The sequence below is a fragment of the Neovison vison genome, chromosome 6, assembly GCF_020171115.1.
Source record: "Neovison vison isolate M4711 chromosome 6, ASM_NN_V1, whole genome shotgun sequence".
NCBI classification, from domain to species: domain Eukaryota; kingdom Metazoa; phylum Chordata; class Mammalia; order Carnivora; family Mustelidae; genus Neogale; species Neogale vison.
Genome location: NC_058096.1, coordinates 157,424,045 through 157,450,247, shown reverse-complemented (window position 1 = coordinate 157,450,247; position 26,203 = coordinate 157,424,045). Strand labels below are relative to the sequence as shown.

The 26,203-nt window shown below is 44.2% G+C and overlaps 1 protein-coding gene across 1 annotated transcript in view; it reads left to right on the top strand.

The window, feature by feature from the left end:
* Positions 1-7,548: 7,548 nt before the first annotated feature.
* CTDSPL (CTD small phosphatase like) overlaps positions 7,549-26,203 on the top strand; it is a 116,912-nt gene continuing 98,257 nt past the window's right edge. The window contains 2 exon segments of the mRNA XM_044252693.1: positions 7,549-7,700; positions 7,703-7,976. Of these exon segments, the coding sequence (XP_044108628.1) occupies positions 7,632-7,700; positions 7,703-7,976 (343 nt within the window). The 5' untranslated portion in view covers positions 7,549-7,631.

Genomic DNA, 26,203 nt, shown 5'->3' with positions numbered 1-26,203 from the left:
CTTGGGACATAGGGGAGGCATTGAAGGCGCAATTCATGCGGGGTTGAAAGTGTGAGGTCCCAGGCACCAAATCAACCTGGGACGCTATGATTCTCTGCCCCTTCAGGAACCAAAGCCAGTGCCACCAGTGGGCTGCGGGCATACAGGGCCTTACCAATTCTGCACCTGCAACTGTTCCTCTGTAACAAGGTTTTAGGGCAGGGCCTTGCCCTCCCTCCACCCAGAGCTCCCAGGGAGGATATGAGCACAGGGCTGTGTCCCCTTATTCTACTCAAGTTCTCTGGGCAGAGCAGGTCTGGGATTTTGGAAGTAGAGGGAAAGTGGTGAGGGTGGCCTCCTCCAGGAAGTCTTCTTGGGTTTCTGGGTACCTTGAAGACACAACATCTCCAAAGAGGCAACATCTCAGCCTCACGGCCCCAGAGTCTCTCTCAGACTAGGAGGTGTCTTATTCTCGAATTCCCCCAAACACTTCCTGACTGCCAGCTTTATACCAGGTGTCCTCTTCCCTGTGTTCAGGACCCTAGCTGACTACCCTAGTCTCCATCTCCAGTGGCCAGCATCATCAGCGCCACTTCATCTTCTATCCCAAGACTGGCTGCCAAGTGGGGCCCAGGGCTCCAGTTCCCCTGCTCTCCTCTCCCCTGACTAGCACAGAGGTCCTCACATTCCTGAGGGCTTTTCTGTTAATTCCTTGGGGAAAGCTCACCAGGAGTGCAAAGCACAACAGGTAGGTGAAGTAGGGGACATGAGTGGGTCCCCTGGGGCTATGGCATGGAAGAAAAGGAAGAAATTTCCCTTGGCCCAAGGTTCCTCCAGCTGCACTAAGAATTAAGTCAACATGAGACAGGTTAATGGGAGAAAAAAAAAAGTTTTCTGATGTGTGCATGGAAGCCCAATAATGAAACTGAGACTCAGAGAAATGACCAAGGCAGGAAGTTTTTTCTACATTTTAGACAAAGAGAGATTCCTCACCAAATACATTGGTGAGGAGTTGATAAGACAAAGAAAACTTAACTTTGGGAGCTTCACCTTGGGGCTGGAGTAGTAAATTAGTAAACAGTAATGAGGGTTGTTTATACAGCCTCTGAGCTCTAAATTCCCCACCTCTGGTGATAAGGATGTCTCTTCACCTCCTGCTACAGGTAGTTCATCTTTCACGCAGGAGATTTATTTGCTGATTTCGGGGAGACAGAGGGTCTGAGTGTCCTTCTGGCTCAGGCTGTCTTCTAAGGTCACTTTTACTTAATCAATTGGCGAAAGTGGCACATGTGGGGGCAGCCTGTCCTTAAGCCCCCCAGTACCCCCAGGGAGCTGGCAGGAAGAGAGTCCAACTTCCATACCCAGTTGGGTGCATGAAAAGGACCTCATAACATGGGGGCCACCAGGGGGCGGGCTACACCTGCCAGACCGCTGTCCAAGAACAGGGGGTCCTGTTCTTGGCAGAGAGGTGTCTGCCAGTGGGAAGGATGCTTTGCACAGGTCCCACGTGGGGATGGATGGAAAGCATCCCTGGGGATGATGGCAGACGGCAAAGATGGTCCGGATGCCCCAGGTGTCAGCGGACATGGGCATTTGGTTGGAGGAATCCATGTGTGATGGGGGAAGGGGGGGTTCTTGGAAAGAAAGAATCAGTATGTTGTGGGAGCACGAGTGTGGAGGGGAAATGGATGAGTTTTGGGGAGCCCTTAGGAATGATGTCCTGGGCAACTTGTGTGGGAAAGATGAGACAAGCTGTCTTGGGCATAAGGAAGTCCTCTGGCCTCCCTAGATAAGCCTGGATCCTCCAGGGCATAGGAAATTCATACTCTCCCCTGAGGGAGCGCCACGGCCTTGAGTCAGGAGTGCAATTCCCAGACTCCTGCAGCCCAGGCACGTAACTGTGGTTGGTGATATCAGCCAATAGAGTCCCCATTGTTGCTTAGCCTGGCTCTAACTGTTTTTCACTTCAGCACACAGATCTGAATAAGTTTCTTAAATGGTGCCTGTTCCTTATTCCAGATTACCCACAGGTTAAAGTCCAAACTCAACCTGGCTTTCAAAACCCCAGTCTCTTCTTCTATCATGATGTCCTACTGCTCTTCAGAGGGAGACTTCTCTGAGGCTGAGAAAGTCTCTTACCTGGTACCCTGTGGGCTCTGAAAATGATTTCACTAGTATCATATCCTCTGTGGGGACTCCTGGACTGCCAGGAGAATAAATCAGTTTTATTCTGTGCTGCCCTCTGATTATTCCTCTGCTCCTTTCATTAGGCTATGAGCCCCTAGATAGCACTAGGTCTACTGCATTTGGGCCAAGCTGGGCACCGTGAAAGCACCCAAATACATACCTGGAGGATGAATCAATGACCTCTGTGGGTGTGGTCTGTCCTGCATAGCTAGAGCAGGCCTTTTTTGGAGCTGATAAGACCCTGGACCTGGTCCACTGCAGAAGAGAACCGCTACCTGGAGGAAACTCATCTAGGTCCCAAGGTGACCCCGAGGGAGAGACTTGTAGGCAGGCTCAGGTTTGTATTTGTTTGACTGACCCCCAGGAATCTCTGCCCAGATTTTACTTCCATTCCTTTCCCAGTAAGACTTGCTTCCCTGAGTCAGAGGCACATGCAGCTTGAATCAGAGAAAGACCAGAAAAGCTGGTCCTGAGATAGAAACTAACTAACAGACACAAAACTCGAGATTGAGATGCCCACAGAGAGGAGGGAAAGCTGACCAAGGACAGAGCCCGGAGGGCAGATTCAAAGATGGAGGGCAGGGCTGGCCAGGCTGGGGATGGCAAGCCCAGACAGCATCACCTTCATCTACTCCCTGGATCAATGCAACATCTTCCGAGGGTTTCACTGCTGCTTGCTCTGCCTCTCACCCAATCTGCTAGTCAATAGGAACTTTCTAAACACCTATCTGAATATGTCAGATCCCAGAGTGAAGAAATCTCCAATACCTTTCCTGAGTTACAAGACTCTGCTTGACATGAGCCCCATATACCACCAGATCCTTCAACCCCAACCACTGTGGTCTTCTACCCAAGCTTGCTCTCCCTGGTTTCTAAGCCAGAAACCATGCTGCTGTTCCCTCTACCTGGGACACTCATTCTGCCCTGCTTCCTCCCCAGTGGCCCATTCTATACCCAGTGTCCCTTTGTCAAGGGCAGCCTCTCCCACAGCCCAAGAGCATTCTCACCCCATCCCCCACCTTCTGGTCTGATTGTCCCTCCCACATTGGAGCTCCACCCCAGAGACTCCAGGCCAGGCTGTCCTCACCAATACTCTCCATTTTCCTACCAGAACTCATCCTTGGCCTGGTGGGGGGTGGGGAGGGTGGGGGTACAGGTTTGCCAGCTCTAGGGCCATGTCCTTCTGCCCTTCGTATCCCAGTCTCTCACTCTGTGTAACAATTCCTTTTCAGGATTGTGACTTGTCCTATATTCTCCATTTGTCTCTTAAAAAAATGTTGCCTGGGGCGCCTGGGTGGCTCAGTGGGTTAAAGCCTCTGTCTTCAGCTCAGGTCATGATCCCAGGGTCCTGCTATCGAGCCCCGCATCAGGCTCTCTGCTCGGCAGGGAACCTGCTTCCTTCTCTCTCTCTGCCTGCCTCTCTGCCTACTTGTGATTTCGGTCTGTCAAATAAATAAGCAAAATCTTAAAAAAAAAAATGTTGCCCACTCATTTTCCATTTAAAGAAAAATTAAGTTAATTTAAAGAAAAACATTAAATAGTGCACATGGTACAAGGACACTACGTGATAATAGTTTGGGAGTTGTGACTTAAACATTTTGGTACTCTGTTCAGACCCCTTCAGTCTCTTTTACTGTTTCTGGGCATCCCTCTCAGAGACTTAATGTGCTTTGGCCTCTCGTGTCTGGTACCTGTCCTCAGGTCACTGGGACTGTTTTGTTCCCATTCTGAGAGCCCATTGTGCCTAGGAGCTTTAAGGCCCCCCCCCGGCCCCCCACCAACTCACGGGGTTAGCCCATAGCTTTAACTGACAGGTGAGAGTATGACAGCTTAGTTCCTTAACCCCCATTTTAGACTACACTGAGATCCTGTCTAGAACAGAACCTAACACATATAGTGGGCACTCAAAAAATGTTTGTTGAAATAAAAATGTATCAATCGTATCCTTTGTAATATCTGTTTTTCTTTGTAACTTTTGTCACTCTTAGCCTTTTCCCATCTGACATTTAAAAAGCATTTGTTTTCTTACACTTATTTATTTTTTTATATTTAATTATTTGATCCATCTTGGTACACTGTAAAGACTAAGATAAATGTATTTTCTTCTCATGACTAATTAGGTGAATCAACAAGCAATTCTTGACTCTTTTCTTCATCTATCAAACCAAGATACTACCTTATCTAAGACTCATTTAGTGAGGTATTATGTAATCATTTATTATGGTAGTTATACATGATTATGTCACCACATGGAAAAATACTCACCCTATAATTTTAACCATGATATATATTAAGATTTTATCTACTTATTTGACAGAGAGGGAGAGTATAAGCAGAGGGGAGGGGCAGAGGGAGAGGGAGAAGCAGGCTCCCCACCCAGCAGGGAGCTGGATGCAGATCTCCATCCCAGGACCCTGGGATCATGACCTCAACCAAAGGCAGACAGTTAACGGACTGAACCACCCAGGTGCCCCTTAACCATGATATTTTTGTAGCTACGTAAAATTATGCCAACACATTGGAAAGGACAGGGAAAAATGGAGAAAAATAGATTGATTTGAGGATGGAGATAGGGCTGTGGGTGATTTTTCCTTTTGATTTCTATGAATATTTATGAAATAAATAATAAGTTGAAACTTTAAATAACAAAATATGGAGAACAAGGACTTAAAAGATAGCAAGCTCTTTTCCTACTTGAGCTTGAGACAAAGGCCTGGTGAGGTAGTTTTGTTTTTGTTTTTTTTAGAGGTGATCTCAGAAGGAAGCTGAGGACAGTGAAAGATTGTTACTGGAGGGTCCTGGGGAGTTATTCTTCCAGGAAAGGCTGGACAGGAGAGGTTCTGTGTATGAAAATCATGTTCTTTGGCCTTGTACCTCTGAGTTCTGAGCTCCTTCCCAGCCTCAACTAAGTGAGCAGAACCTCTGCACGTCCCCCACCCAAAAGGTATCAAGGCCTCAAGCATATGGATCCGTGAGTCCAAATGCTCCCATCACCTTGCCCTGGCTAATAGGATGCTGCAGAAACCAGGCAGCAAGGATACTGATCTGTGTGGTTATATCTAAGAATTGTAGGAGATCCATATCTCCCTGCACAGCTTTGTCTGGAAGATCCCTCTGCCCCCTTAGAATTCTGCAGTTTTGTTTTTTTTTTTTTTAAAGATTTTATTTATTTATTTGACAGACAGAGATCACAAGGAGGCAGAGAAGCAGGCAGAGAGGAAGGGAAGCAGGCCCCCTGCTGAGCAGAGAGCTCGATGTGGGACTCGATCCCAGGACCCTGAGATCATGACCTGAGCCGAAGGCAGCGGCTTAACCCACTGAGCCACCCAGGCGCCCCGAATTCTGCAGTTTTTAAAAAAGTTGCATTCAAAGAACATTATAATTCACCAGGCCCTGGGCCAGCCATGCCATCGTAACAAATGTGAAAAGCCTGAGAAGTGGGGACACGTGTAGTCCTGGATGCCATGGGTCCCTAATCTGGTCTGTACTTGGGAGGGTTAGGCAGGGCATGTCCTAGAGCCTGTGTTACAAACTCTAGGGCTTGCCTTCCTAACCAAAAGGGCACTTAACTTCAACCCTCACGTCTCAGCTGCCCCAAGCAACCTATTGGGGACCCAAAGGTGCTGTGAGAAGTGCAGATACCCAAGCATGAGCACACACCGAGGCGACTGGCACCAGGACCCACCCACACGCACAGAGCCAGAATGTCACTTGAGGTCTTGGATTTGGGCCTGCGGAGCTTGCCCGACTACCTTTTAGAGCAGCTCCGCTGAAGTGCTTTCCCACCTGCTTGGCCCTGTCTCCCACACCCGGGCCCTCACTGGGCTCCACCCGGCCCAAAGACCTGGCCAGAGGGCTTTTCCCGGAGTGAACTTTAAAACTTCCGAGAGGTTCGCTGGTTCCCCCAGTGAGCCCGCGACCTGGCTGCAACCAGCTCCGGGCTTCAGGAGATGTAGAGGTACGAGAAAGGACCTGCCAGAGTCTCCTCTTTCAAGTCACTACGGGGCTGGGTGGGCGCACAAGGCCTGAAGTGCGCGCGCAACCCGGCCCGGGGCGGTACGGCTCTACGCCGCAGTCCGCCCACTCTGCCTTGCCCACACGTCACGCTCCGCTGGCCCACCCCCATCTACCTGATTGGTGCAGGGCGCGCGCGAGCACTTCCGCCCCGCCCTCGGACCCGCCCTCCTGCGGCATTGCCCCGCCCCCGGCTTACAGGGCTGTCCGTGCGGTTTCCAAGTTGGAACGCTGAGGCGCGGGCGCCCAAGGGCTCCGACCCTCCGAGGCTGAGGGAGCACTTTCCTGTCACGCATGTACTGTGGCCGCCGCTCCAGGCCTGACAGTGGCTGGCTGCTCTTCAGAAGCACAGTGCCTGCCCAGGTCGGCCCGCCACAGGCCCCTTCTTTTCCTCAGCCCTCGACCGGCTCTCCCACCCCCCTAATTGCAGAGCACCGGAAATGCCCACTACCCGGGCCCCTCTCGGCGCCGACACCCCCACGTGCCAGGAGGTTGGTCCTCCAGGACCCGTCGCCAGGCAAGCAGGCTCTCAGGCCCAGTGCGGATGCGGATTCCTCCGGCACCTCACGCTCGGAGCCCCAGCCGCGACCACAGACGCCCCCTCCTGAGCCCTCCGAGATTCTTCCCACTCTGGCACCCCTGCGCCGCCCCGCACGCCCCTGGTTCTTCCTCACGCCAGCGCCCGGGACTCCTTGGCGGACCGCCTGGTTGTGTAAGGGACCACTTCTTAGCAGTCACTACCTCCACACAGCGCTGCCCTTCGCGCCTTGGTCCCAGACTCCTCGGTCCCCGCATCCGGGCGTCCCTCACTCGGCATCTCCCCTAAAGCATCCTCACGGGACCCCCCTCCCCCCTGGCCAAGTTCCTCCTCCGGCCTTCCCCCGGTGAACACCCCTCGTCAGGGCCCAAACTCGTTCACGCAGCCGTGCGAGCCCTCCTCGGCCCTCGGGCCCCACAGCGCTCATCCCTCTGTACCCCACCCGCACACCCGCGGGCCCCCGCCTAGCCCCCACGCCCCTCACTCCGTCGGCCAGACTCCTCCCCACACCTCTCCCCCCACCCCCGGGCCCCTCGCATCTACGGCCAGAACCCCTCTGGATCTCCTGCACCGCCAGCACTGCACCCACTCGTCTGCCCGAGATCCCCCACACCCACCCGCACGCTTCTCCCGCCCTCCGCTCACCCCTCTGTCTCACCCCACAACCCTCTCCCCCCCACCCCGGGGGCCGGCGGGCAGCGCCGGCGGCGGCGGCGGAGGCCGGTCCCCGGGCCGGGACACACCCACTCGCCCGCCCTCCTTCTTTCCCTCGCTCCCTCCCTCCTTCCCGCCCGCCCTCCCGCCCTCGCTCGGCTCTCGCTCCTTCCCCCTCGGTCGCTCCCGCTTCCCGCGGCGCCCGGCCTCCCGCTCCGCCTCCCCGTGCGCGGCTCTCCCGGGCGCGGCTCCGGGGTTCATGGTGACGAGGCGGCGGCCGCTCCAGCCCAGCGGCGGCGGCGGCGGTGGCGGCGGCGGCGGTGGCGGCGGCGGCGGCAGCTGGGGCGCGGGCCCGGGCCGCCTCTCCCTGAGCGCGGGGCCGGGCGGCGGGCGCGCCCAGGCGGCGGCGGCGGCGGCGGCGAGCGCCCCCCCCGGCCCGCGGCCCCGCGCGCCCCCCGCGCCGCGCCCCCGCGCGCCTGGCTTGCGGGGGGCCGGGCCGGCGGGTGGCCGCCGCGCCGCGCACCCATGGACGGCCCGGCCATCATCACCCAGGTGACCAACCCCAAGGAGGACGAGGGCCGCGCGCGGGGCGCCAGCGAGAAAGGTGAGCGGGGGCGCGGGCGGGCGGCAGCGGGCTGGGGGCGGGCGCACTCCCCGCGCTGCCGCCGGAGTTGGGCGACGTGCGCCCGCACGGGCCTGGGGGAGGGTTGCGCCCGCGGGAGGGTTGCGACCGCGGCGGAGGGTGCGTGGGTGTAGGGGTGGGCCCGCGGGCTGGGGTGTGAGCGGACGGCGGTGACCCTGACGGACTGCGAGTTTGGGTTTGCGCTCCGCGGACGAGAAGTTGTGAGCGTGTGTGTGTGTGTGTGTGTGTGTGTGTTGCTGGCTGGCTGTGAGTGAGTGTGCCCTGGTAGGTTTTGCGTGTGCAAGGGACTGGGAGGTGGTAAAGGGGTGTGGTGTGCACCTACCAGAGAGGTGCTGAGTACGCTGTGCACCTGACAGGTTATGAGTGTGTTTATGTGCCTGGTGGATTCTGAATGTGAATTTACGTGTGTGTGCACACACCAACTGAGATTGTAAAGGTGTGTGTGCACCTCCCAGAGAGGTTGTGAGTGCAGGTTTTCCTGCTGGGCCATGAGTTTTTGTATGTACCTTACGTAGAGGTTTTGTATGTAGCTAAGAGGTTGTGGAGTAGATATATGTGTGTCTGCATGAGCGTGAGCTTGCAGTTCTGTGTGTGTTCCCTCCTGACAGAGTTTTTATGTGTGCATTGTGTGCCCACACCACCCAGCTGGCAGGTTGAGTAAATTGTGTCCATGGACAGGAAGGTATGTGTTTGGGCACTCATACACATGAAGGCTGTGTGCCTGCCTGTGTCGTAGGTGTGCAGCATTGAGGCTGTGTGTCCGGGTGTTTTAATTGGTGGTGCGAGTGCTGGAGCGAAGAAGGTATGGTCAGTGCCTAAACCATCCCCCTCTTTTTCGACTGTGCTGTCTCAATGACACCAGCCCGGGGCTGCCAGCAAGGTCTGGTTCTCCCTGGGTCCTTTTAGGGTCTGCCTCTAACCGGCACTCATAGGGGCCTCACAGTACCGGGTATGTCTCTTTCCTCTGTGCTGCAATGCCTGGTTTGGTTTCAGCACATTTGACTCCACCGCTGTCTTCTCTTTCCTTCTGGTTGTTCTTCTTTGTGTCTCTGTCCCTCTCTGAGACTTGGGCCTCTTTCTCATACGCCCTGCTTACCATCCCTCTAGTGAGTTGTCTTAAGGTTTTGAAGGACTGAGGAATCTGGCTTGGTCGTTCTGGTGACTGAAGCCCTGCCTCCCTCTCTTCCTGCTGTGCGCCCCAAAAACATCTGAATTGATATCAGGAGCAGCCTACCAGGACACCCTCCCCTCACCCAGTCTTATCTGACCACAGCCAACTTTGGGAAAGAATCAGATTTCTTTCCCTGCGTTAGCATCCTCTCTGTGCCCGTGGGGTGAGGTGTGTAGCCTTTCTGAAGAAGGGGGGATGGGGTGGGAGAAAACAAGCCTCTGTCTCTTTCCAAGCAGGGACCACTGGGCAAGGCCATCAGAAAATGCAAGAAACCGCCAGAGGTATCCTCAGACTGGGAATTTATCAGTGCATTTGCACTTTTGTGGGCCATAAACATTGGGTCTGCAGACTTGTTTTCTTTTATGTAGAATTAGAAATCGAACTCCCCCAGGCATTTTTCTGTGCCTTACAAATTGGCTAAAAAATTATGCAGAGAGGGTGCTTCAGGTGAATCTCTTTAGTCTCCCTCGTGCCCAGGTGGGCAACACATAGGTTCCTGCCATTGAGGGCTATCAGCTCTTGGGGCCCTGGTGTGCATGCTCTGGGCTGGGTGTGTCCTCTTAGGGAAGGATTAGTGGGAGGCATGAAGGTGGTTTGATATCTGTGCTTCTCACCCACTCTGGATTGAGTGCTTTGTGTGATGCTTTGCCAGAGAGAGAATCCACAGCTCTTATGAGAAGAGGTGTGGCATAAAGCAGGGAAATATTTGTCAGGGCTTCAGCCCTCCTGCTGTCCCTGATCTGAGTCTTGGAGCAGGATCCTCCCCAACTTTCTCTTTTCCTCTAGCTGCGAGGTTTTTTAAAGTAGAGTCAGTTGAGCCAAAATCCAACCATGTACAAATACTCGAGGATGATGCTTGTTCTCTTCAACCTGTTTACATTGCTTTTCATGATGATCTTTTATTATCTTTAATAGTTTATTTTGTTTGTTTTCTAGTGTCAGGTTGGCTGATTGTTAACTGGTTAGGTGAATACTTGCTGCTCTGGGATAAAGTGGCTAGCTAGAGCAGGTTCTTCTAGCTGAAGCATTAAAACAGTGCTTAATTCAGCTTTTCACTTTAAAAAATGGAAAAAAATTGATCAATAAATGTGGCAATAAACTTAATAGCTAGACTTCGGAACAGCTTCTTCAGATTCCTAATGCACTAAACAGGTTCAGCAGTGTTTCTAGCTTTAGCACATTGATCTATTTAGATAGGCACAATATATTTTACATAATTTTAATTTTAGGTAAATAATCATTTTGTTTTTATTTACAGGGCCTGGAATGTTGTAATTTTGGGGGATAGGAAAGAAACTATTAGTTTTAAAAGTTTATTTTCATTTATTCTGTGAAACGAATAAAAAATGCTGCTCTTGGATTTGATATGAGGGTTAAGTGAGACGATGTATATTAAGGACTCTGCCTCCTGTGCCACTATCCCATAAACCTTTCTTTAGGTGCAGATTTGTAAAACAAACGAACAAACAAAAAAAAACCCGCAATAGCTAATAAATGTGGGCTATGGTGTTTTGCACGAGTTGAATTACTTCTTGACACATTGCCACGTGGTGGTGCACTGCTTGGAGACAACTGTCGGAATTGTCAACTGTCTGCCTGGCCTGTCAGGGAAGATTTATTTCTTAGTTGTGTTTGATTTCGTTGATAGTATAAAGATGCAGAGACAGATCTCCCTGTGAGTTCAACTCAGCCTGCTTTGCTATCCAGAAATTTACAAATCAGTAAGGAAAAGCTACCCAATGCAGTAGAAAAGTAGAGAAGGGAGATATGAACAAGGAAGTCATAGAAGAGGCAATCTGTTCAATAAATGTATGAAATGATGCTCATTTTCATGTGCAATAGTTGCTTACATCAGCTTGGTAAAGCATTTACATGACAACAAAGTAAATAAAAGTTTTTGGAAGTGGATACTCTTACAGACTTTTGTTAGAGAATAAAGTAAGTACAGACTTTAGAGAGTATTTTAGTACTAAATTCTTTAGGAACCCATTTGGCTGCAAGTAAAAGGAAACCAAGCAGTACTATGGCTTAACCAAGAGGAGTTTGTTTTTACATAACAAATAGTCTGGAGGTAAGCTCCTGCTGGTTTCTGTTCGGCTACTCACTGATAGCTAGACTGACGTGACGTTGATTCTCTAGGCTTTCCTCAGTGTAACATGGCTGCCACCCCTCCAAACACCACAGCCACCTTCAGGGCAGGAAAAAAGGGACAGTGCCAGTCAGGTCGATCCCTTTTACCTGGCTCAGCAAACTTTGGGGAATGTTTACTTAGCTAGAACTGGGTTACAGGGCCACCCCTAGCTGCAAGCAAAGGGAATTTCTAGCTTTTTCAGCCTTTGTTATGGGAAGCAGGAGATGATTAGAAATGGGTGGGAACAGGTATTGGTTCAGGCAGTCAACAACATTGGCCATACCTTCAAAGCTTCAGTTCTACTTCTGGGTTTTTTTTCTAGAGAACTGTTCTCATAAGTGATCAAAAAAACATGGGCGAGCATTTTCACTGATGGGTACATTACTTGCATGGCAAAAAAAATCCATTCTGAGTTTTGTTTTGTTTTGTATTTATAAGGTGAGGAATTTAAGTTCAGGATTTTTGTTTTGTTTTGCCTCTGGCTGTCTAATTACTTCAGTCACATTTGTGGAAAAGGCTATCCTTCCTCTTTTGAATTTTTTTTGCATCTGTATCAGTTCAGCATATTTGTGTAGGTCTCCTTCTGGGTTCTTGAGTTTGTTCCTCTGATCGCTGTGTCTATACTACTGTCTATGCTGTGCAGTCTTAATTACCAGAGCTATGTATTAAGTCTTGAAATAAGATAGACTGGTTCCTCCAATTTTTTGCTCTTTTTCAAAAATGTTTTAGCTGTTCTAGTTCTGTTGTTTTTCTATATGTATTTTACAATTCCGTCTATATATATAAGAAGTCTTGTTGAGATTTTGATAGGAATTATATTAGACCTATATAAAAATTTGGGGAGAACTGACATCTTTACAATGTTGAGTCTTACAGTACATGAACACATTATGTTTCTCTATCTATTTAGATATTCTTTGATTCTTTCATCAGGGTTGTGTAGTTTTAAGCATATAAATCCTGTTGATGTTTTGTTAGATTTACATTTAAATGTTTCGCTCTAAGATTTTATTTATTCATTTAGGAGAGAGAGCAAGCATGGGAGAGCATGAGCCAGGGGGTGGGGTAGTGGGAGAGGGAGAAGCAGACTCCCCACTGAGTGGGGAGCCCCATGCAGGACTGGATCCCAGGACCAAGGGGATCATGACCTGAGCCTAAGACAGAAGCTTAGCTGACTGAGCCATCCCAGGCGCTTCTCTTTCTCATTTTAAGTGATTGTTTGTACTTTCAATTTTGGTCCAAGTATTCAATGCTAGTATATAGAAATATAATTGATTTTTGTATGTTTGTCTTATATCCTGTGATCTTGCTGAGTTCACATATTAGTTATAAGAAGCTTTGTAGATTTCTTGCCTTTTTTACATAGACAAACATATCAGCAAATAAAAACATTTATATTCCTTCAATTCTGATTTGTAAACTTTTTATTTCTTTTTCTTGCTTTATTGTACTCACTAGAACTTCCAGAAGTGTGGGACGCCTGGGTGGCTCAGTTGGTTGGACGACTGCCTTCGGCTCAGGGCGTGATCCTGGAGTCCCGGGATCGAGTCCCGCATCGGGCTCCCAGCTCCATGGGGAGTCTGCTTCGCTCTCTGACCTTCTCCTCGCTCGTGCTCTCTCTCACTGTCTCTCTCTCTCAAATAAATAAATAAAATCTTTAAAAAAAAAAAAAAAAAAAACTTCCAGAAGTGTGTTGAACAATAGTGGGGAGATTGGACGTCCTTGCCTTGTTCTCAGTGGGAAGCCATTCAGTCTTTTACCATTAAGTATAATGTCAGCTATAGGTGTTTTTGTAGAAAATCTTTATCAGGTTGAGGAAGTTTCCCCGTATTCCTACTTTTCTGAAAGCTTTTATTGCAAATGGGTGTTATTTTGTCATGTACTTTTTGCCCATCAACTGATAATGATCGTGTGAGTTTTTGTCTTTGGTCTGCTAATGTGGTAGATTATATTGATGGAGTTTTGAATATTGAACCAGTCTTCCATCCCTACAATAAACCTCATGGCCTTATGAGGTATATAATTCTTTTTATATATTGATGAATTCTATTGAAGAATTTTTACATCAGTATTCATGAGTGATACCGTTTCTTTTTTTGCATTGTCTTTAACCTGGTTTGGTATCAGCTCCACAAAATAAATTGGGAAGTGTTCTCTCTCTCCTTTATTTTTTCTTTTCCCCTGGAAGAGATTATGCAGAATAGGTGTTAATTATCCAGTTAAATCATCTGGGTCTGGAGATTTCTTTTGGGGGAGTTTTTAACTACAAATTCAATTTCCTTAATATTTATAGAGCTATTCAGATTATCTCTTTCATATTGGCTAAGTTATAGGTATTTTTTTTTTCAAATTTAATCCATTTCATATAATTTGTCAAATTCATGTGTGGAGTTGTTTATACTATCATTCCCATATTACCTGTTTGATGCCTTCAGAGTTTGAGGTAATATACTTTGTTTCAGTCTTCATGTTGGTAATTTTTGTCATTCTTGCTAGAGGTTTCTCAATTTTCTTGATCTTTCCAATGACCAAGTTCTTTGATTCATTAATTTTCTCTGTTGCTTTTATGCTTTCAACTTCGATGATTTCTGTTATTTCCTTTATTATTTCCTTCCTTCTGCTCGATTTGGGTTTATTTTGCTCTTTTTCTTGGTTCTTGGAGGAGAGCTTAGATTATTGATTTGAGACTTTTCTTCTTTTCGTATGTATGCATTTAGTGCTACAAATTTTTGTGCTTGCTTTGGCAGCACATATACTAAAATTAGTGCTACAAATTTTTCTCTTAACACTACTGTTGCAACATTCCACAAATTCTGATGTTACATTTTCACTTTCACTCAGTTCAATGTATTTTTTCAAAAATAGACTACTTTTTAGAGAAATTTCAGGTTCATAGTAAAATTGAGTAGAAATTAGATAGAATTGCCATCTAGTGTTGACCCCACACATGCACAGCCTCCCCCCGCTATCAGTTTCCTGCACCAGAGTGGTGCATTTACTACAGTCTAGGAACCTGCATTGACACATTGTTATCACCCAAGTCCACATTTTGCATTATTTCTCCCTCTTGGTGTTTTACATTCTTTGGGTTTTGACAAATGTGCAATGGCATGTATCCACCATTAGAGTATCATACAGAATAGTTTCACTGCCCTAAAAATCCTCTGTGTTCTATTTATTCATTCCTCTCTCCCCGCAACCCCTGGCAACCACTGATCTTTTTACTGTTTCCATAGTTTTGCCTTTTCCAGAATGTTACATAGTTGGAATCATACAGTATGTAGCCTTTTCAGATTGGCTTCTTTAACTTAGTAATATGCATTTAAGCTTCCTCCATGTTTTTTCATGGTTCATTTCTTCCTAATATAAAATAATATACCATTGTATGGATGCACCGTAATTTTTCCATTTACCTACTAAAGAACGTCTCAGTTGCTTCCAAGTTTAGCAGTTATGAATAAAGCTGCTATAAACATCTGGGTGCAGGTTTTCCTGGAGACAAAAGTTTTCAGCTCCTTTGGATAAATAGCAAGGAGTACAGTAGTAAGAATATTTTTAGTTTTGTAAGAAACTGCCAAACTGTCTTCCAAAGTGGCTGTACCATCTTTAGTTTTCAGAAGTTTAGTTATGTCTTGGTGTGAATTTCTGTTCTGTTTTGTTTTATTTTTAGGTTTTTATTTATTTATTTGACAGAGGGAGAGAGATCACAAGTAGGCAGAGGGGCAGGCAATGAGAGAGGGGGAAGCAGGCTCCCAGCAGAGTAGAGAACCTGAAGTGGGGCTCGATCCCAGCACCCTGAGACCATGACCTGAGCTGGAGGCAGAGGCTTAACCCACTGAGCCACCCAGGCGCCCCTTGGTGTGGATTTCTTTGGGTTTGTCCTGTTTGGAATTAGCTCAGTTTCTTGAGTTTGTTGTATGTGTCTCTTGCCAAATTTGAGTTTTCAGCCATTATTTTCTGAAATGCTTTTTCAGCATCGTTGTTTTTCTTCTTTGGGACTCTGAAGACACAAATATTAAATCTTTTGCTGTAGTCCACGGGTTTGTCAGTACTAACTATTCTTTTTTCTTTTCTATTAATTCAAAGTGGGTAATTTCTACTGTTCTATCTTCAAGTTCATTGGTTTGTTCCTAGTTCCCTCCATGCTGCTATGTATCTCCCATCCACTGAACTTATTTCAATTTTTGTATCTTTTAGTTCTAAATCTCCCATTTAGTTTTTCTTTATATCTTGTATTTCTCTCCTGAGGCTTTCTATTCTTTGCTGAGCCTTTCTATTTTCCTCATTTGCTTTAAAGTGTCCCTAATTGCTTTTATCATAGCTGCTTTAAAAATCTTTGTCAGATAAGTGTGACATCTCTGTCATCTTGGTGTTGGCATCTATTGATTGTACTTTTTCATTCAATTTGAGAATTTCTGGTTCTTGGTATAATAAGTAAATTACAGTTGAAACCTGGACATTTTCATACTGTGTTATGAGACTCTGGATCTTATTTAACCCTCTGTTTTATTTGGTTTTCTCTGAACTGCTGCAGCAGGAAAGGGAGAGCACTGCCTCATTATGCCAGATAGATGTAGAAGCCCAGGATCTCTACTTGGCCTGTTTTGACATACTGCTGGGCATGGAGGGAGTTTCAGCTCCCACACAGTCTACTGAACTACAGTGGGAGTGGTCTTATTACCACTGGGTGATGGGAAAGCCCTGACTCTTCCTTTGCCTCCTTCAACACCACTATAATGGGAGAGGAGTACTTCATTATTCTAGGTAGGGATGGAAGTCCAAGCCGGCCACATGGTCTCCACAGACACCTCTGGGAGACAAGGAGGCCGTTTACCAGTTGTCAGGGATGAAAGTCTCTGCTCCCCATTTGACCTTCTCTGACACCATTCCAGCCTCCTTACACCTTGATGAGAGTGGAATTCTAGGTACCCATCAGGTTTTGTTGGCATGGGTGAAATTGGAACTACACGGTATGTGTGTCCTGGGTGGGGGTGTTTGGCTACAGTAGAGTGGTTATTGTCTGAAAGTTTTCTGTTTTGCTAAACTGTCCCTTTTCTGGGCCTTTGGTTATAAAGAATAGTCTTTTGAGGGAACCCTTGCTTGCAGCTCTTGGGGTTCACTTCATGTAGCTTCTGCAGCTAAGTCTGGGCTGTTACAGAGAAGAAAAAACCCCAGAGATCACTGCAATGTCATTTCAAGTCTCAAAGTCCCTAGCTGGTCTATCTTCTTTCCACCTTTCAGAATCTTCTTATGTTTACTTTATAAACAGTTTCCAGGGTTGTTAGTTATATTTAGTGGAAAGAATAAGAAGAAATATGTCTATGCCATGTACCTGGAAGCAGAAGCCCCCTGATTAGCTTTTACACTGATCCAAACTGGTATTTTAAGGAAGACTGGAGTTGGAAAGCTGTCATTTTAAAGGTTTATTTCAACATTGTGTAATGTAAAAGTGAGTTTGTGCTTTGAGAATCTTGACTGTCCCCTAAAAAGAGACATGAAAATGAATTCAGTGTAAAATCAAGGCTAGATCAGTAGGGCTTCAGTGACAACTGTTGTTTAAATAACCTTAAAAAGATGCATTCATAAGCTTTGGTCTTAACACCAGAATTTTAAATCAGAGTTCATAACATCTTGATTTAAATATATTTTTGATCTAATATTCCATTTGATTGGCAAACATGTTTAAACTTATATCTTCGATTTTATTTCTCAAGCAAGAAAGCATCAGTTTAAGTAAATAGAAATGTTTTCATAGGTTAAACAGAAAGGAGCTTATCTCTGGATTTAGCACTGATGACCACCCTCCCCACCCCCAGCATGGCCTGCTGGCCAGTGACTGGAAAAGTCTGCTTTCAGTATGGGCTGTTCTGGAAGGAGGTTTTAGGGCTTTAGAAACTGGTATAGACTGCATTTGACTATTGGAGAGTAATCCCATTTGGAATGGCAGGACTGGGTTTTCAGGAGGGACCACAGAACCTCTGGTTTAATTCTGAGGTATGTATGTATTTACTTACCTACCTGTCTTCCAGTTTTATTGAGATATAACTGACATCCAGCGTTCTTTAAGCACAAGTCATATGGCATGATGACTTACATACATACATATTGTGAAATGATTACTACAGTAAGTTTAGGTTATGTCCTTCTTCTTGTGTAATTGCAAAACAGAAAAATTTCCTTTTTTTTTTTTTCTCATGTAAGAACTTCTAGGATTTACTCTCTTAGCAACTCTGAAATATACCATACAATAGTGTTAACTGTAGGCATTGTGTTGTACATTATATCTTCAGTGCCTATTTATCTTGTAACTGGGAGTTTATAAGTTTGTACCTTATAATCATCTTCACCCAGTCCCCTTCCCCAATTCCCTGCCTCTGGCAGCCACAAATCTGACCGTTTTTTTCTATGAATTTTTTTTTTTTTTGGATTCCTCATATGAGTGAGATCATACAGTATTGATGTTTGTCTGAATTATTTCACTTAGCATAATGCTCTCAAAGTCCATCCATGTTGTAACAAAGGGCAGAATTTCCTCCTTCAGAGCTGCATACCATTGCGTTGCGTAGGCATACACTACATCTTTATCCATGCCTCCATCCATGGACACTTAGATTGTTTCCATGTCTTGGCTGTTGTGAATAATGCTGTAATCAACGTGGGGCGAGGGCAGAGGTCTCTTTGAGACAGTGATTTTGTTTCCTTTGGATATATACCCAGAAGTGAGGTAAATGCCTCGTTCTCTTTTTGTGATGTTGAGTGTTGAGGAGGTGGGATACATGACCTTGCTAGTGGGTTCACTAGAACTAACAGAGGTCAGGAAACATTCTGGCCACCGATGATTCTAGATTTAAATATACATATATATTTGTAATATATTTGTTTTTCACTTGCTTTGTAAGTAATGTATGGTGCAAAGGTCAGGGAATGTCAGGAGTCTCGAGTAATATTAAAGGTATGAGATATACCTTTGATTTTATTTTTCAGATCTTAAATCTTGATTTATCAGGTATTTAAGGTTTAGCATTTTTAATAACCTGCCTTTCTTTTATAAAATCTACTTTCTTTAAATAGTTTTCTTCCCTTTAATCTTTTAACGTACATTTTCCTATTTTCAAAAAAGTGAGGATACATTCTGTGCTATATTTAAAATAAAATTAAGCAAATATTTGCCTTTATGGCTCTGAAATGACATCATATAATGGAGCAAAGGCTTAGGAACTGTTTGTAGCACTGGGTTGGGATGTGGACATTTTTGTATTTGGGATCAGGACTGAAAACACTAGTGGCATAGTTCTCTGAAACCGGGGCATAGTGGCATAGTTCTCTGAAACTAATAAATAGTGGTCTTTATGGATGCTAAGGATTATGTAATCACCTAAGTAATAGCTCATTTTGATTCTGAGTAGCTGCTTCAAGTTAAAAACTGAAAGGTTTCTTTGTAATTGTGATTTGTATTAAGGCTATTTGCCAAAATGTTTTAAAATCCTGGTACTTAAAGCACTTTAAAAACTGAAGAGAAGTGGCTTAACATTTGATGATGGATACTATTCTTATTTTTCATGATTAGTATTTAACCAAAGCTTTAAATGTTTCAGGGTATCTTGAAGAACAAACTGCACCACCTTGTCAGCATGGCTTGAATAAAATGTAGCCTTTTAGTACCAGAGAGAAGTGAGTGTTCCAATAAGAATGTACACTGTACTTGACATTGTATAGAATATCTCTTGCATTCTGATCAAGATTCAGCTTTCATGCTTAGCATATCATTAAATTTGTTCTAAGGATTTGGCTCACTTATGTTGAAGTCAGAAACCATTGACCTTAATTCCATAGACTTCAGTCAGAGCCATATTTTCTTTCCTCATTTTGAGGAAACAGCTCAACACATCTATTTCGGTTTTGGTTAGAACAAATACATTTCATAGCAGTCATCAAACAAGTGTGCAATTTGAGTCACTTATTAACTCTCCTAGGTGTTTAAGGTTATTAGTGAGCATTAATTTTTCTACACCGCAGTATACCCTGTGTCACTGCCGTAGGCCTGACTTCTTTTTGAATTTTTTTTAAGTTTGCTTTTATATCCAGGTAAATTTGCATACAATAAAAATCACTCTTTTTGGTGTACAAAAGTTACAGATTTCTGGGAGTGTTGACAAACTCAGGCGGCTGGATAACCACCTCCATAGTTAAGGCGGCGAATACTGACATCAGTCTCAAAATACTCCTGGTGCCCCATTATACCTATCCTCCCTCTACACTCAGCCCCCAACAGTGATCTGTTCTCTCCCCTATTGTTTCTTTGCCTTTTCTGGAATGACATACACTAAATGGAATCAATATGTAGCCTTTTGAGTTTGCCTCTTTCATTTAACCTGATGCTTTTGAAACTCAATCAGATGGTTGCATGTATCTCTTTGTGTGTGTGTGTATGTGTTTTATTACTGGGTAGTATTCGCTTGTATGCCATAGTTTAAAAGTATATGTTGCACTTTATGAAAAAATTGCCAAATTATTTTCCAAAGTGGTGGTACCATTTTGCATTTCCATCAGCAGCGCGTATGGCAGTGCCAGTTCAGCTCTGCATCCCTGCTGGTACTTGGCACTGTCAGGTTTTTTTTTTTTTTTTTTTTTTGGCACTGTCAGTTTTTAATTTGAGTCATTGTAGTAGGTTTCTAGCGGTAGCTTGCCATGGTTTTAATTTGTATTTCCCTAACAAACGGCAGTGCTGAATTCTTTTTATGTGCTTGTGTGCCATGTAAATAAATTCTTTAAGTTGTCTATTCATATTGTTGCCCGGTTTTAAGCAAACTCCCATTTGAGTGCTGAGCTTGACACGGGGCTCCATGCAGGGCTCAATCCCAAGACCCTGAGATCATGACCAGAGTCAAAATCCAGAGTTCAACTCTTAACCAGCTGAACTCCCCAGGCACCCCATGGATTGTTTGATTTCTTTTTATTGAGTTAGAAGGTTCTTCATATATTCTGGATACACATTCTTCATTGAATGTGTTTTACAAATGTTTTCTCTCAGTTTTTGGTTTGTCTTTTCATTCTCTTAGCAGTATCTTTTTATTTTCCAGTTTTTAACTGTAGTGAAATACGCACAACATAAAATTTTTAAGTGTACAATTCAGTGGCGTTAAGTACATTCACACTGTTGAGCAGCCATCACCACCATCCATCTCCAGAACTCTTTTCATCCTGCAGTACTGAAATTTGTACCCATTAAACACTAACTTCCACTTACCTAGCTCCTGGCAACCACAATTCTACTTTCTGTATCTGATTTTAACTCTCCTGGGTACCCCATGTAAAAGGAATCAGGCAGTATCTGTCTTTCTATGACTGGCTTATTTCACTTACTATAATGTCATCAAGGCTGATCTGTGTTGTAACATGCATTACAAATTCCCTTCCTTTTTAAGGCTGAATAGTATTCCATTGTATATATAGTCAGTTGACCCTTGAATGATTCAGAAGTTCAGGGCACTGACCTCCTGATGCAGTAGAAACTCTACACATAACTTTTGCCTCCACGAAAACTTAAATTGCTAATAGCCTGTTATTGACAGGAAGGCTTTCTGATAGCCTGGACAAACAATTAACATATATTTTGTATGTTATATGTACTGTATACTATATTCTTACAGTAAAGTAGGCTAGAGAAAATCACAAGGAAGACAAAGTACATTTACATTACCGTACTGTAAAATTCACATGTAAGTGGACCCATACAGTTCAAACTATGTTCTTCAGGGGTCAACTGTATTATATATGTGTGAATATATGTTATATATACAGTACACACACACACATATATAGTACATATTGTATAAATTTATGCATATATGGTATCTAAAATATATCACATTTTGCTTAATTATTCATTTGTCGGTGGACACTAGGTTGCTTCCACGTTTTAGTCATTGTGAATGGGTGTATATCCAAGGTAGAATTGCCACATCATATGGTAATTCTGTGTTTAATTTTTTAGGATTAGCCATTACTGTATTCACTAGCAGCTGCATGATTCTACATTTCCTTCAGGTATAAAAAGATTCAGAATTTTCCACACCCTTGCCAATATTTATTATTTTTAGTCTTTTTGATAGTAGCTACCATAATGGGTATGAGATGTTGATGTCTTCTGAGGAGCAGAAATTGAAGTTTATTTGTTTGCATGTGGATGTTGCGATTGTTTCCATCTCATTTATTGAAAAGACCATCCTTTCTCTATTGTACTGCCTTTGAACCTTTATTAAAAATCAATTGGCTGCATATATGTGGGTCTATTTCTGGATTCTGAACTCTCCTTAAATTTTGATCACCTCCTTAATGTGAAGTGGTGTTAAGCTTAATATAGTACCAGCCCTCCCTCAGAAGTAAATTTTTGGTCATGATTTAAGCAGAAGAGAAGACCAAGACATTTTGCAATCTGGCAGGGAAGATTTACTCTGCATTTTGCAGTGATGGGGCCTCTTAAAGACAAGACCTATGACTTCCTCCAGTCTTTTTATAGGACTTTTTTTTAACCCAAACAGATTTTGTACAGTATATCTTTTTTTCAAATTTAGAATTAGGGTTGAGAATTTCTTCTAATCCTGAGTATCCTTCTGGAGAAAACTAATACAAAAGTATGAGATAAAATAAATAAGGACTTGAATTTAAAATATAGCCTCCCATAGTTATACTTTAGTATAAAAATAGTGACTATCTTGATGGAATCTAAGAGAACAAAGGAGTAGAATAGCACTAGGACAGAGAAGTGTGGCAAAGCCCCTGTTCTGCGGAGAGGGCCTGGGCTCTGAAGGGTGTGAGGGATACCTTTCAGGCTGTCTACAGATGCCTGGGGTGGCAGAGGCAGGGAGAAGTGCTTATACTACCTGAAACAAAAGAGCAGAGCCAGCTCATTCACTGGGTGGCTTCATTTCTTTTGTCCCTAGGTAAGTAAACAGGTGAAACTTGCCCAAGAAAGAAGTCCTCATCCAGGAGGTGTGACCCAGTTTGTATAGAGCTCACAGTTGTGTTGGCCACTAATGTTAAGACGTCGCTTTGAAAATGACATAGAGATGATCCAGAGTCTCAGAGATGGGAAAGCTCAAGCAAAGGGCTAATATCCTTTTCTATCTTCCTACCTCCTATCTGGGCTCTTACTCCAGCTCTTCCTCTGTGAGGCTGCTGGAGGTAAATTTCTAAAGCACAGCTCTGCTCATGCTACTACTGCCTGCTTAAATCTGTTTCTCTGTGATTCCCCACTGGCCTCAAGATAAGAACATGTTTCGTAGCCTGTAAGCCCTTCATGGACTGACCCTGGCCCACCTTCCCAGTCTCCTGTCCCGGGACTCCTCTTCTACACTGTAATGAACTACTTGCTGAGCCCAAGCAGGCTGTGATTTTTTGCTCTGTCGTGCATGTACTGATTCACCTTACTGAGCTGCCTTTTCCATTACGTTCCTGATGGAGTCTTAGTCCTCCTCTAAGATCCAGCTCAAGCATCATCTGGTCTTGACAGTTCCTCATGCTGCCTGAGCAGGATGCGGTAAATAGAGTGTAATGTTCAAAGGCATAGCCTTGGGTTTGAATTCCAGCTCCATCATTATGAGTTGTGTGAACTTTGAAAAATTTCTTAATTTCTCTGAGCCTTGGTTTTATAGTAGCTAACACTTCATACAATTATTGTAAGGATTAAACAGTATAATATATGTGTGTGTATATATATATAGGGCATATCAAAGTACATAAGTGTCTTAGAAACATTTCTTCTTGCTATTAATAATATTATTTCTAATTCATTTTTTCCAAAACATTTATTGAGCACTCATTATACGTTGTTCAGCCATCCCAGGTGCCTGGGATGCACAGAGAAATGAGACCTGCCCAGGTACTTGAGGTGTTCAAGCATAGTGCTCTGAGAAAAGGGCATACAAAGTGCCATGGAAGCTACTAATTATTTTATGCCTGCTGTATGCCAAGTACTTGACATACATATCTCATTTCATCCTCCAGCAACCTTTACATGTAGGTATTATAGTCCATATTTTAGGTCCATGGAAACAGAGTCTTTGAGAGGTTAAGTAACTTGCTTATATGATACAGATGTAGCCCTACCAAGTAGTAGAGCCAGGAGTTAAACCTAGTGTGTGTGACTCCATTAAAAGGAAACTCAGGAAATATCTGGAGAATACCGTAAGCTCAAAAGATTTACATCTTGAAAGACAGCAACCATATTTTTCCAGGAGATGCTTCTTTTTGCTTCTGCCAGATGTAGCATATTTAACAGGATAAATTCTAGGGCTCGCCCAAGTTGATATGCCACATTTTCTTACAGTTCATGCTCTGTTATTTGTATAACAAATTCTGTTTCCTTGAGTCTTACTGTTAACTCTTCACCTGCTTCATATTTGTTTATGTATTGTAAACAGTTAGAAATGAGAGAAGTTAAAGTAAAAGCCAATAGTTTTTATCTCTAGGATTCTGGGATAAGTGATAGCTTTGCCTCTTATTATTTACACACTATTTCTAGGTGTATCATTAAATAGAAGTGGAGTTTTGAGATGTTTTTGGAAGGAAAGAGCGCTAAGAAGGCTCTTAAAGATGCTTGAATCCCATTGTACTGGTCCGAGTTCTCAGCAGCAAACCACAGAATCCATGTGAACTGTTTTAGACAGAAAGGGGTTTATCAAAAGATTTTAGTGACCTATAGGCCTTCTGATGTGGCCAAAGAACCAGATTTGGCTGTTCTACAGCCAGAGCAAAATGCTTAAGTGCACCCTAGAGCTCTCCTAGTAGAATACACGTCTGCCCTCGCCTGCTGATGATTCAATTTAGCAGCATCACCAAAGCAGTACTTGTTCTCCCTTACAAGGGGCTCATTTTCTAGAAACTACTAGAACCAAAAGAAAGCCACTACTACTACTACTACTTCCTCTTCCTCTTCTTCCTCTTCTTCTTCTTCTTCTTCTTGTTCTTGTTCTTCTTCTTCTTCACAAGCTCTGTGCCCAACATGGGTCTTGAACTCTCAACTCTAAGCTCAAGAGTCGCATGCTCTGCCAGCAAAGCCAGCCGGGTGCCCCAGGAAGCCCACAGTGAGATCATATAAGGCAGTCAATCAAAAGGAATAAACCAAAGTCACACCTATATTAACATGACTAAAATTTTCAAATGTAACATTGAATGAAAAAGCAAGTTCCATAGTAACAGAGTATGAAGCCATACATAAATTTGAAAACATGCAAAAACAGTTCATAGTGTATGGATATATGCATATATTGTAAAACTGCAGAAACATTCTTAGGATTGATGAACAAATCCATAATAGTGCTTATTTCCCAAGAAGGGAGGAAAGGGGATGGAATCAGGGAAGACTATATAAGCTGTATACTGAATGCTTTTTTATGAACTATTTTTTTTAGATGAATACAGCAAGATTTTAAGAGGTCCTAGAGCTGGGTAGTTGGGTAGCTTAATATATAGTCATTTGTTTTTTGTTTTTTTTTTTTTAAGATTTTATTTATTTATTTGACAGAGAGAAATCACAAGTAGACAGAGAGGCAGGCAGAGAGAGAGAGAGGGAAGCAGGCTCCCTGCTGAGCAGAGAGCCCGATACGGGACTCGATCCCAGGACCCTGAGATCATGACCTGAGCCGAAGGCAGCGGCTTAACCCACTGAGCCACCCAGGCGCCCTATAGTCATTTATTATATCTATTCCTTGCACTTCTCTTATGTTTAAATATTTCACAATTAAAAATGTTAATTCTGGACTTCAATAATTTTGAAAATTATTGCCTCCTTTAGATAGAGATAAATTCAGAAGAAGTGATAAAGAGGCAGTTACTGAATTTATTTGGTTCTTTTCCCAGTGGAAGAGTGTTCAGGAAGATATCCAAAATCTTGGTCATTGAGCTTTCCAGAGGGGGTTCAAGTGATCTCAGTGCTAACTCAGGCTGTGCCAGATACGCAGGTTGGAGCCAGGTCACACTCCAGTCCTATTATGTTTCTCTCAGGTGCCTTTCAAAGGGTGTTGTGAGTGCTTAGTCTGGAGTCAGGTTGGCTTTGTGTAGAGTGCTGGTCACAAAAGTCTATGTTGGTTTAAAACAGTCTGTTTACAAATGTGTAGTCAAATAGCTTGGGTATCATCAAAGGAGTGATTTGCTTGATTTGCCAGTTCTACCCCATTATCATGGGAATTTCTTTCAGGAATAAAGGAATTGAAATGTTTAGTCAAGTCCTTTATATTAAGCAAAGTAAAATCATATTGGAAGGAGAACAAAGAAATGTGTGAAATGCAAAAAATCAAAAGGAGTTATCTTAAAAGAAATCAAATGAAAAAGTGTTTGAAGACCTGTGGCATCCCTTGCACAGAGGCCCCCACAAGGCTTTGAACTGATGGGATCAACATTTGGATGGGAGCTCTGGTTCCCTAGTCACCTGGGCCACCTCCAGCACTGGTTTTTCAGTGAAGGGATTTTTAACCTGGTGTCCACTGATCCCCAAGTGGCCCATGAATAGAATTCAGGGAGTCTAGAAACTTGGTTAGTGAAAGATATTCTTAATTTTCATTGACCCCTAACTAAAATTGAGCATTTTTCTCAGTTACGAAGATAACTGGAAATAAACCACTATAGTATTAACAGTGCCTGTAACTTTGTCATGATGTCCAAAAGAGATTGGCCTGTGGTTTTCCTTTCTTCCAACGTCCTTGTGAGGTTTTGGTATCAAGGTTATGCTGACCGCAAAAAACAAATTGGAGAATTTTATTCTCTGGAAGAATTTGTGTAAGGTTAGTGTTATTTCTTCTTTAAATATTGAGTAGTATACATTGGTGAATCCCTTTCAGGTCCAGAGTTCCTTTGTAGAAAGGTTTTTAAATGTAGATTTAATTTACT